General features: G+C 40.3%; 1 protein-coding gene across 5 annotated transcripts in view; it reads right to left on the reverse strand.

Annotated features, from left to right (window-relative positions):
* Positions 1-13,519, reverse strand: part of esrrga (estrogen-related receptor gamma a) — a 79,527-nt gene extending 66,008 nt beyond the window's left edge. For 4 of the 5 annotated variants that reach the window (XM_078251618.1, XM_078251600.1, XM_078251609.1 and 1 more), the window contains exons 1-2: positions 13,162-13,519; positions 1,652-1,810 (exon numbers count right to left, since the gene is read on the reverse strand). In XM_078251618.1, coding sequence (XP_078107744.1) covers positions 1,652-1,810; positions 13,162-13,217 — 215 coding nt within the window. In that variant the 5' untranslated portion in view covers positions 13,218-13,519. Of the gene's footprint in view, positions 1-1,651; positions 1,811-13,157 lie in introns of all 5 variants that reach the window. The other variant, XM_078251627.1, reaches the window with a different exon arrangement.
* Between the last annotated feature and the right edge of the window lie 232 nt (positions 13,520-13,751).

A 13,751-nucleotide genomic window follows, 5' to 3' on the forward strand; every position in this document is an offset into this window, starting at 1 on the left:
CACATCAAATACCCGACCAATAGATAAAGTTTTGGGAAGCTAATCTGAACACTTTTTGCCACAATGGCATTTAATAATGTAATTTCAAATCATTGGCAGTGCTGGGTCACAACAATCTCAGGTGAGAAAATACTGAATAAAATACAAACATATGTGCAACAAACCAGCATTGTGCTCATTATGTACAAAACAAATACTTACAATTACACTTGAAATCTGGGCATGATGCTCTATCTTTTATTGGGAGACACTTAGAATGATTAAAATACAGAGAGAGGAAGTGGCAGAGAGGGAACATGAAAATGAAGAGAGAGAAATTCTGTCTGTGTTTCATGCGTCACACATTTGCTGTGTTTTAACATGAAACAAGCAGCATATTTACAGTTTATGTTCTAAAAAAATAGGCTAAGGCAAACAACACAAACCTAGAACTGGTTTCTACTGGATAACTTTAAAGGAAAACATCCCTTTGGTTAAACTTTTCATGCTTTATTGCACATGCAGATGGCATGGGGGATTACTGTAATGGTAACAGTGACTGTCCTTCAACTGAAAGATATAATATAAAGCCTCTATGCTGTGACGCATTTGCACTACTGAAGTGTCCTTGAGCCAGAAGTTGAATCCCGCTTTCTTGTGATACTCGATATACTCTTTACTCCAGGTAAAGAAAAAAAGTACATAGCAGTATTAGTACATCTTTTCAAAATTAAATATTTGCATTTGCACATTGGGTAATGTGTTAGGTGGAATTTGTAGCAAACACATACACACATGTCCACACAAAAACTAGTATTAAGTGGCAGAAAATAAAGTCCTTTCTCCACACTTTGCCATGTTTACTTTAATCTTTATAGTAGTGTTACAACTAAAAACTGCTTATCAAATATCAAACATACACCACTTAGAAAGCTGAACCTTACATTTTAGACTGGGCTACTCCAAGGACCTTGTCTGTTGTTACTGATGAACAGAAATAATTGATTAGGGTTTGTAAGCAGTCACTCTGTGGGGGATTTTTAAAACTGAAAAAAAGAAAGAAAATCAGATAAAATACAGGCTACTGAAACTGCTTTGTTAATACGTTTAAGGAGGTAAATCTGCTTATTGCATACAATATAGTAATTTTGCCTTTTGCACATGGTGACACAAAAGCAGAGCAGCTTATTTTAAACATGGATCTTATAGAAACGTGTATGCAGAAAATGTAAAATATACTTTTATCTGTTTGAAGATATAGCCTGCTTTCATGGAATAAGGAAAAGAAGAAATACCTGACTTAGGATATACATAAATGAAAATTAAGAAAGGCAAAACTATATAACCCTCATGCTTTAATAGGTCAGAGGGAAAAGTTCTCAGCGCTATGTCTCTCTCACACACACACACACACACACACACACACACACACACGCACACACACACACACACACACACACACACACACACACACACACACGGACCACTAAAAACACTGGCTTTTGATGTATCAAATGCTTGCCTCTTCTTTCTCTTTCATCTGAGTTTTATAGAGGTCAAGTGTGGCTTTTGTGTAAAACTGAACCTGAGTCATAGATTCTTCTTCTTTTACGTTTTTCGTTCTTTCCCTTTCTTTTTGTGTTTCTTTGGTCCACTCGTCATTCTGTCTTACCTGGGGTTGTAGAGGGCATGTGCGTCTCTCATGTGGTTTGCCTCCAGTGGATCGTAGCTCTGGTGCATCCTCCAGGCGCCAGCGCCGCATTTACTATAGGTTGACTTGGAGTTATCGTCACTGCTGCTGTTCACCAATGGCCCCTTCGATAAGTTCATTCTGCAAACAGGGACAAAGTGAGAGAAGGAGGGGTGAAAATACAGCCAGTGCAACAGAATAAGGTAGAGAAACCGCAGATGGGAAAGACCAGTTGAGACATGGCCTTTCAAATGGTACATGGCGATCAAACCATTTTACCGTCAAGTAAAAGATACAACATCTATTAAAAAAAAGACTGAAAACAGTTTTTAAAATTTAAACATTAGGAGAACACATACATATCGATTGTCCAGGGACAAATAATGTAATGTTTTTCTAAGAAATGTAGAAATCTTTTTTTTTTTAACAATAGGTAAGGCCACTAACATGGATAGAAAAAGGTTGCAGTAAGATAAAGAATAAACACAAAACAAAAAAGTTACAAGTTATAAGTTATAATAAAATTGGAGACCATGTCATGTGTTACACATGTAGTTAATGCACACACACACACACACACACACACACACACACACACACACACACACACACACACACACACACACACATTCAACGTACACTTTTTTGCTTTTGCAGTAGAAATAACGAACAGCTACAGGATACACAAATAGTTATATGCGTATGCAACAACTTAGCACAGGCAGGATAGAGACAGGTAGGTATGCGGACAGTCAGGTTCGAAGACGCATAGAAAGACAGACTGACACACAGGCCGACATGCTGAGAGCACCGACAGACAGACAGCTGTCAGCCAGACAGACAGATGCACAGAGGACGGGTTGTGACTTTAAACCAGTACACGAGACTTTGATCCTGGAATGTGCTAACACATTTCTGTCAAATGCATCTGTCTGTGCGCGATCTGGTGGCTGCGTCAGACTGCTAATTGAAGCACACCCCGGCTGTGTTTAACGTCAGAGGAGTTTTACCAGTTTTAGCCTTGCAAAAAAGCTTCAGACTGAGGGAATATAAAAGTAAAAGCACCGGAGGAGGGACTGCTATCCGTCACTCAAACCCAGCACTGTCGTCATGGGAGGAGCTGTCGCCAGGGTGATAAGGTCACTGCGGGCAACAGAATCAAAATTATCCATTGCAAAAAATAAATAAATTACAAACGCGGCGTTGCAAGAAAAAAGGGACAGTGGCTATAGATGACGTCAAGGAGGAGAGAAGGCAGGATTTATGATAAAATTTGCTGGGTGGCCAACATTTAAACAAAACTATCAGGGGAGAATGGAGCGGGGCTTTTGGGAAGAAATGCACTTTATTACACACAAACAAAATATAGAAAAATACAGAAACCAATTCAGACTGGCAAACAGATGTCAGGACGCAACTGGTAAGTGATCCCTCTGAAATAATGCATGAGAGACGCCTTCTGGCGATGCTTGAGGCATCCCTGTGCTTTGCGTTTTAAAGATTTGTATTTTTTTTTTTTTGGCATAATGACAGATAAGTCTAAATAATTATGTTTGGTTATTCCAAAATGGGCCTAAAAAAGGAAAAATACTTTACTATTTATATTTAACTTTGAAACCTTGCTGAGATATCTACAAATTGAAACAGTAACTATTTTACATTGGTTCTGACTAATCTTTTCACAGCAAACTTATCAAAGCAATAACGCCCGGGAGCTCTCTGAGCAATGCAAGAAGCTAAATAGCTATTACATTAAATAATCATACTTCTTTCAGTTAATGTTGTTTTGGTTTCGCTGAATATTTTTTACAGGAGTCATTACCACACTCCTATGTGTGTGTTGTCTCAGACGATGTGTATCAGTAAATAGAGCAGGATGTTAGTATGTGTCACAAACTGATAGACACGTTTACCACACAAACACACAGACACTGGTGTGTACGTATGCGTGTGTGTAATGTTGTCCCACTGTGGGTTGCTTCTAAGGTGTAGGCAGACAGGTAGACAGACCAATCACTCGTCTGACAGCCCCCCCTCCCTCCATCCACAGAGCTGGGTTGGCTCAGTGAGAGGTGGAGGGCCAGGGTGTGTAATATGTAGGTTTTAGTTCCACTCTGGTGAATAGGAGGAATCGATATCTTGCTGCTGCTGCTGCTTCAGACACTTATTGGCTTTGGTTGCGGTGTCACAATGCTACATAGACAGGCAACACTTAATACTGCTTTTTTTTTTTTTTTATTGGGGGAGTGTCCTGGTGTCACACCGGACTAAGGTACACCCAGTACCATGTATACATGATGTTGTTAGTTTGAATCCCCATCCCGACCTTTCCAGCCACAAAAGAAGCTGTTCGTGAATTGTGAATCCTTCCACGGACCAACATAGCAGACAAAGTAAATGAAAAGTAGAGATTAATAATATGAAGATGAAAGGGAGAAATTCGGCAAACATTGGAAGGGTGACGTGACTTCCTTATAAACTATAGCTTTACATCCTCATTATCGTGAACCATGAGATGCAATTTTAGAAAGAAAACCTGAGTTTACCATGTCCTGAGACAAATCACTATTACAGTGTTTTAGCTAAACAGCAAAAGGCCTTTTGATTTTGCAGAAATCACCTCCAGTCTGCCACTTGCATTAACCCGGACACTAAAACGGTTGGGGATTACAAAGGGAGATTCTGTCAAAGGGAGATTCTGTTTTATTACATTATACCTTATGGCTAAGTAATCGTTTTTTTTTTTCATGTCTTTATTCATTCCAGGAGATTAAATTTAGGCTAAAAGGCATCTTAAAATCAGCAAACAATCATTTAAATCAGGCATCAACAGCGGTTAGTTGTTCTTTTCAATGCAGGGAAATCTTACAAGAGAAAAAATACAATAGACACAATTCAGGATTCAGATTATTTAAAGAAACCTTTCATTTTAAGCCTTCAATGCCATAAAAGTACTTACACATCAGCAAAATAAATAGCTCATGTCATAAATATGTATACATGCGTACAAAGCAAAAGGAGAGAAAAAAGGGAAGAGTATTAACCTATGTGAGTCTACCTGACCTATTTCACGCTCCTGTCACTACATGTAAGCGGCACCAGCAGAGACACACATGCTCACATTGTGGATGTGAGGTTTGTGTGTGTGTATATGTGTGTGTATGTGTGTGTGAAAGTAAGGAGATTGTGGGTGTCTTTCTGATGCTCAGTGACTCGCTCATGTGTTGCTGGCCCATCTGTGAACAGAATGACCATGACACAGTATGTGTGTGTGTGTGTGTGTGTGTGTGTGTGTGTGTGTGTGACATGGTGATGCAGTGATTGATGAGACAGTTGCCATTCTTGCTAATGCAAAACGCACCTATCCCTGAAGGGAGCAAATGCCACAACACACATACACACACAGGGCTCCAACTGCCCTTCCTAATTACCCCTCTAGTCAGGGCAGTGTGATATCTTCCAGTCACATATATCATAAATATCCACATAAACATATTTTAATTAACAAACACAGTTTCATACTGTAGGTGACATACACATATGAACACTGATGAACAAAAAACTAAGACGACAAATTAATTTGCAGGATATAAATGGCAAAAGAACGGGGACATCCAGTCCATCTCCTCACAATATGCAAAACCAAAAATCGGACAAAGCAAAGTGAAAAAGAAAAAAAATTTCAAATCTATTTTCCTTTTATACTGTTCCCTTTCTTGCATCTTAACAATACAACTGTGGCTCTTGTTTCCATTACTAGGCTCCTGGCTGGTAAAAGGTGGTGCGATATGACTGCACTGTTAGTTGTTCCTGATAATGTTGTCAGATAATTGTTAAAAATGTAAATTTAATATCTGCACGTGTGATATAATAATGACATATTTGTAAAACATCAAGTCTCATGAATAGAGTCTGATAAAGTCATGTGTTTGTGTGTGTGTAACAGTGAGACATTAAAATGATCATTAGATAATCACAAATACTGAGTGCATTAACATATTTATATGCGAATGTGTGTGACTATGTTCCTCTGCGCGTGTCTGCACATGCATCAGGGCAAGTAGGGTTCGACACTGCAGCCCTTTGTGTGTCTGAGTAAATGTGGATGTGTGTGTGTGCGTTAGCGACGGGAGCTGTTAGCGGGGCAGGCGGCAGATGGGCTGTCGGCCTTAATAGGGACTGAGCGGGTGCAGAAAGGTGACAGCTCCACGAGGGAGGGGAGTGTGGGGAGGGAGAGGAGGAGTGTGTGTGTGGGGGGTGAATGGTGAAAAAAGACGGGGATAAAGGGGAAATGAATTATCTGCGGAGGTCAAGAGAAGTGCGTATCGGCTACGTAGAGGAACGTACATACTGAGGACAACATACTTGAAAAGGTTTGAAAAAAGTGATTGAAGCTGTGGGCATTTCCGCACTTCTAAATATTTAAGTGCCTGTTCAGTTTCAACTCGCCAGATATTTCCTATAGTTTGTCTATGAAAAAGGCTGATTGTGGCGCTCCTATTTGAAACCAGATTGATAATTTTGAAAATCTAAGGCTTATGTAAAATATTTCATTGAACATCAACCTATATAAAACGCGCTGCTACAACTTAAGTCCGCACCGCAAACACAGAGTTAAAAGACACAAAAAAACACACACACACACACACACACACACACACACACACACACACACACACACACACACACACACACACACTGATGCATTTTTCTTTAATGGTCACAGACAGATTCTGGGTTGCACATGTGCACAACAATGTGTGTGAACATGTGACTGACATGAATCGCTGGGAAAATGTTAGGGGCGAAGAAACAGGAACACCGTAGAGCGGTTTGTTCTGTGTAACAAAATAAATCTACAGAATGAGCTGCTTTCTATCCTCAACATTTGTTAGAGACCTTTCCTTTTCCTCAACAACTTCATGGAACGTGAATGATACGATAAACTTTTATATAAACAATACCTATCATGCATTTTACACAAACCGGCACATATTATGTACCAATCTATTTGCATTTAGAGAGTACATTTTGCTTGTTTGTTTTTGTAATAAAACAAACTGCTTTATAACATCAGCGACGACTCGAAACAAAGCAGAAAAAAAGAAAATAACGTAAAACCGTTAACTTAAGAAAATTGCTGTTTTGAAATTGCTACTTATTTCAATAAAATATGTGTTGCGTTTTAAAGTTTACATGTAATTTTGAATACTTTCTATCCTATGATGATAAAAAAAAAAATCAATAAAGTTTGGTGGCAACAAGCAGTTATGAAGCAAAACGTGGACAATTTAAAAAACTTTTTTTAAGAATCCTTCTCCTCTCCTTTATCACAAGAAAACCATGAGTATTACAGTACTTTATAGTGCATGCTGTTATTATAAAGGCAATAAAGTGTTATTTAATCACCATTCTTTGATTCAGAAAAGATGCGCTTTTGTTTTTGTTTTGTTTAGCGCCAGGATGCCTGAATGTACGGTAAATTAAGTGATGATGTATAACTAGGGTTATATTTGTGTGATGATGGAGTTAATTTGTCATGAAAATTTGATAAACTTAGTGAATTACACCAAAGAAGAGGCCAAGTGCACAGACGACACAGAAAGAGAAAAAGCAAAGGAAGAAAGACTAAAAAAATAAAAATAAACAGAGGGGTGGGGTGATGGGCTGGGCTGTCATTCTCTCCCCATCAGGCACACACATGAAGCATGATGGGAGGATGAGAGGAGGAATATTTCACTGTCAGTCGGAAGGCAGCATGGTCATTCATTTCTCTTTCTCGCTCTCTCTTAGTCTCTATCCATGTCCCTTTCTACTGTATCTTTCCCCTTTTGTCTTTTTGAACCCCCCTTACACACTGTCGAAACAATGACAATTTAATCATGCTATACAAGGCCTGGGCATGTAGAGGGGGAGAACTATCCAACCAGCCAATCTATAGGGCTCTCCCCACGGACCCAGAGGATGAGAGAGAGAGAGAGAGAGAGAGAGAGAGAGAGAGAGGGAGAGAGAGAAACAGCAAAACAAAAAAAGTGCAAAAGACAGGCAAGACGTTTGAACCTGCATCATTCTCTCGATCCTCTTTAACTCATGCACACACACTCTGGCACACACACATACCCACACGCATGCACAGCACCTCTCCATCTAAATCTGTTCTATTGTGGCCCAGTCTCCGCTGTCTCCTCCCATTAGGAGTAAGAGGCAGCATTAGAGGCCCTGAGCACGACACTATGGGCGCATGCATGCACGCACGCCTGCACACATGCACACACACGCACGCACGCACGCACGCACGCGCACACACACACACACACACACGTTTCCTGTTCTGAAGCGCAGCTTAATAGTTTACCCAGTGAACAGCTGAAATCACATTTTAGTAACTCCCTCACTAAAAATAATAAAGCCACAGAAGTGATATTACAGATGCTAAATAAGACATAAATTAAGAAAATTCAATATTCTCTAAAATCAAACAGACAGATCCGTAAAAACACTTTCACAAAAGGAGAAACATACCACATGCTTATGACACTGGAAGCTCAAATTGCACAATGGCAAAGACTCCCCTTTTTCTTGCGCATCTCTCTAAGCTACACTGCTACATAAAGTAGAAACGTCATAAAAGTAGGCTTGAATGAGACAGAAAACTCAGTACGTAGCAAGAAGAGTAATTCTTAGTCAAAGCATAAATTATGTGATAGATGTGATTAGAGTAATGATAAATGAATGCACATTTTGATGTATGGATGACGGAACACAAGGAATGAGCGGATGAGCGGCGTGAAGAGAGGGAAGGCTAAAAGGATAAGAGATGAGAAGAGATGAGCGGCGTTGCCTCTCACTATATATCACTCTTACTCTCTTCTTTCAATCAGTGCTTTGACATTCGATAACACACCCCCCCAAACACACACACACACACACACACACACACACACACACACACACACACACACACACACACACACAGTGTGGTGTAATGGCTAATTGCAGCAAGTGTGTGTGTGTCACAGTTGGTACAGTCTCTTAGTGCTCTTTTTAACACATAAAGGCTGGCACTGACCTATGACCCATACTCACACATACACACATACACACACACACACACACACACACACACACACACACACACACACACACACACACACACAGAACTGATGGATTGAGCATAAATCCGAAAAAAAAAATCACAATTTCAAGGCCATACATACGTCACATGTGTGTGATGGTGTGTCTTCAATATCTGCATACCTGCATGTGTAACTGCATTTTTGCCTCAATTGACTTTTTTAGCTGCAAATGCACAAATAAATGTGTGGGAGGGTGTGTGTTTGCGTGCATGTGTGTGCATGGATGTGTGCGTTCAAGCGTACATGTGTGTCCAGTGGACCCCTAAGTGCTGGTGTCAGACAATAGCAACCTCCCCCCCTCCTCCTTCCCACCTCTCGCTCGCTCGCCCGGTCTGTCTCTCTCATTGCATCTCTCTCTCTCTCTCTTTATGGGAATGAATTACCGCTGGAATGCCCGGACCCTTCACATGAGAGAGAGGCTGCCGTATGCATGAGTGTGTGTGTTTCTGCGTGTGTTAGTGCGTGTGTGTAGGCTAAGACAATGCAAAAACTGACAGACAACGAATGCCGTGGGGACAGACAGACAGCCAAACAGACACACAAAAAAAGACAACACCTCCTCATACCACACCAATAGGTCACACGCACGCGTGCACACACACAAAATTTGGGCAGGCAGGCACGAATCCATGCATGACAACAAACAGATGCAAATGTACACACACACACACACACACACACACACACACACACACACACACACACACACACACACACACACACACACACACACACACACACACACACACACAGACACACAGCCAACAATCAGTGCGGCACATATTGACGTGCTTTGACAGATGAATTAAGTAAATGATTTTATAAGGAGATTAAAAGGATTTTAATTTGCGCAATCTCTCTTTGGTCCCCCCGTCCCTCCCTCCAGTCAGCTTTAACTCTCTCTGCCTCTCTACCGCTTTCTCTCCCTCATGGCCTGAGAAAGACGACAGACTGACAAAAACGAAAATGCAGAGAGAAATATAATAGATTTTCTTTATTTTCTTAGACAAGAAACAATATTGCAATATTTTCTTTTTATTCTCATTAATTCCATAGATGTTGATCTTTTCTTCACCACAGTGTTAAACGACAGCAAAGGCGAATGATCATTACCTTGCCTACTACATTATTACAAAGCTGCACTATTTAGATTTTAGTTAAATAGCACTGATGTTGCTGATATTTTAAACCAACAGAGTGTACAGTAAGCAGAACGGACTGCCTTAAAGTTTCAAGAATTAGATTTTCTTCAGTTAATTTATCTAAACTACACTGTGTCACCACAAAAATCACAAAACCCCCAAAATCATGATCACATCTGTCATGGTATTGCTCCAAAAATGAACTGAAACAATGGAATTTGTCTGTTGCATTGTTTCCATTGCTGTCTTGACACAATAAAATGAAACACTACTAATTATTGCAGGGTGAAAGTAAAGCGCTATTGTGTGCGCCGATTAATTATTAAATATGTTCAAATGGCAAATGAATATCACAATAACTAAATGATTCTGTTTATATTTTTGTTGGCCATGTATGAATTTAGTGTGATGAATTTAAATGTTTCACTTAGGGCAAACTTTGACAGAGTGCAATTTCAAACATGTACCAAACTGTTACTCATTCAGACTTCATTTGATTGAATAAAAATTTAGATTTTCACTCACAATCACAAACATTTCCATGTCATTAAATCAAAAGAATTAAATCTAGAAAAAAAAATGACCGCAATCATTCATGCTGCTATCTCTCACACTGCAAACCTTTTACTGAATGATCAGCACGGCCGCTGTGTAATTCTCACCACCCGTCTCCTTCACACCCACTGACAAAAACCACCAAATTCACTAAAGTCACCGTCGGAAATATACCTTAATGATATGCAAATGGTATGTATATGGTGGCATGAGGGGAATGCAATTATGTTAACAGCTTAAGCGGTACTTGTTGTTATTATTATTATTATTATTATTGGTATGATCATTATCCCTAATATTTTAATTAGTGCAGGAAAGCAGTGCCTGAGAGCAAACGAGGGGAAGCCTGAGCAGAGAAAAGAGAACGGTGGATGGATGGAAGGATGGATGGATGGATGGATGGATGGATGGATGAAGAAGCGGACAGATGGACAGATGCAATAATGGACCACAGGATTTCTTAAATATGTGAGAGCGATTCCAGCTAACGTGCACTCACAGAAACACACACACAGGTAAAGCAGCACATTCCACCGCTAACATGACATGAAAGTGTGTCTTTCTGTCAATATATTTGTGCTTAATTTCTAAACACAGCTCTCACGCTATACATTTTTTTCATCAAACTCTGGCCAAAAATGTTCACTTTTATGTCTAATTCACAATGAAAAAACAGAGTTTAATGTGTTCAACCCAAATTGCTGTTGGTTCTTAAAATACACCACACTGTTTTGCAGTTGAAAGAACAGCACACAGACTCTGCTCAGTAAAGTGTACAGGGTTGAATCCTTACAGTCAAAAATGTTTTGAAATCAGACTTTGCTCTGGACATCCAGTCATTTGATTTACAAAAGGAAATCAGCATGCTCAATATAAAACATATCACCAATATGAAAGGTTGTTCTACAGAGTCTTTGTCAAACTCATCAAAGGCTGATTCATGGCATTGCACTGCCATTAAAAAGATTAAAAACGCCTTTGGGTGTCATTGTTTCAATAAATTTAAAATAATACGAAAAGGAATCACTCTTTAGGCATTTGTAAATCTCTATTATTTGTTCAAATCTAATCACAACTGAAACAAACCAAAAATACCAAAAATCTGTTTAAAAATGATGAAAGACCAGCTGCCCTTTTTACTTTTACATTTTCCTCTCCACTCCACATACTGTGTAGGTGAGAGGGTCTCAGCATGTTAAATACACACACACACACACAATGGTGAGACAGCTTCAAAGTACACAAAAAATTTCCGTTTTATTTAAAAATCTCAATAATATCATGTTCAGGAAACACATCAGTAAAAATCATCCTGCATCGGCTTCTGCTTTGACTTTGTCCTTTTAGTTCTCCACCTCTGACTTTCTACCGTAAGAACACTTTAAATGAGGCTGTGATTCAGTGCAACTAATGTTAATTAATTTACTATAAAGCCACGACCACTTAGAGCCTAATTACCCTATACATGTATTTTTATTTCTTTACATATTTACTATTAAATCGTTTCATTAATTAATGGCAATGCAAATTTGACAGTATCAGTGGCATGAGTGAATTCATACATGCAAAGAGATTGCAGTCCACCTATTAAATTACACTCATTACTTCAGAAAAATCTATGTTTTATTTACATTCTAACGTTTGAAAAAGGTCAAAGTATCTGTATATCGGTATTTTTACTACACTTTATTCTGTGAGTTTGTTTGTCCTTTTCCATTTTCATGAAACACACTTGCATGGTACTCACACAATAACACACACTGCTGCTGTCCGTTCTGCCAATGAGTTCATCTGATTTTTAACAGCGTCTTCAACATTCAACTAAAAGAGCAAAGCGTTGGCTAAAGGAGCAGCTCAGCGGCACTCGCTTGTTATGTGTGTGTGTGTGTGTGTGTAACTGTCTCTAATTCCTGTGCGGGGCCACACGCTGAGCTGCCCGTCTGAAATTCTACCTCCTCTGGCATTTAAGAGCCAAGCTCTCCCCCTTTCTTATGGGCCCTTTTCCTCCCGTCTCTCCACGTTATTCCTGTAACCTCAATGCCCTGTTACCTCTCTGATTCTCTGCTTGGATGAATACACACATACACACAAGCATACACGCAACACATGCACAGCATACACGCAAGTAGACATACTTTGACTGAGTTGCTGTTTTGTCCTGAACACAATTTGACTCATGTCAAACAATTTCTTAAAAACAGAGAAAGTGAAGGAGAAACTGTGTCTCTATGTTATTAATGAGTGTGTGTGTGTGTTTGTGCGCATGTGTGTGTATGCAGGTGTGTTTGTGTGTATGTCTCGCTCCCAGGTGGAGGGACAGAAATTCCGCTCTTCTACCCACTGAGTAAGAGCTGCTGTCCGGATACTGCAGCCCCACACACACACACACACACACACACACACACACACACACACACACACACACACACACACAGTGAACGTGTGCCACCTGACAGCAGAAACAACCTTGACATGGTGCTGGCCACCTCCGCTGCATACCAGCACATAAACACACACACACACACACACACACACACACACACACACACACACACACACACACACACACACACACACACACACACACAATGAAAGACAGTGACTAAGACAAGTTGAATGATGAATAAAAGGATAAGATTAAAAGGTAAAATTTACCTACTCTTGTTCAGAGTGCATTAAAAAACACTCAGATAACGGGTGTCCTACCGAATCCATCGGCGATACCGGGTCATAGTCATGTCAACCTCCTCCAGGGAAAAAACAAGTAAATTTAAAAAAAAAATCAAAGTTTTTATATCTCTCCTCTCTCTCCTCCTCTTCTTTCTCCGGTCTTCCTCTCTCTCGGTCCTTCCTTCCGCTTGGAGGGAGCACTACAATTACCAGGCTCTGCGCTGCCTGCACTGATCGGCTCTGCGTGTGTATAGCTGTGAGGGAGCGTGTGTGCGCGGTGTGTGTGTGTGTGTGTGAGAGCCAGGGAGAGGGGGCTATAGGTACACACACAGCCAGCCAGCCAGGCAGTTGGGACGGAAAGCTGTGCTGCTGTCCTAATCAACGACTTAAAGCCCTGATAGCAGCTCATGAATATTAAGCAGCATTTTGCATATGCAGTCCCTCAGGCCCCGGTTCTGCTGTGATTGGTGGATACTTGACCAATGGCTGCGGGGAAGGGTGGAGTAAGGGGTGGAGACAAGGAGGGAGAGCAAGAGAGAGAGGGAGAAGAGCAGGTGGAGAGGGAGGGATCAGACAAAG

The sequence above is a fragment of the Sander vitreus genome, chromosome 1 (assembly GCF_031162955.1).
Source record: "Sander vitreus isolate 19-12246 chromosome 1, sanVit1, whole genome shotgun sequence".
Taxonomy (NCBI): domain Eukaryota; kingdom Metazoa; phylum Chordata; class Actinopteri; order Perciformes; family Percidae; genus Sander; species Sander vitreus.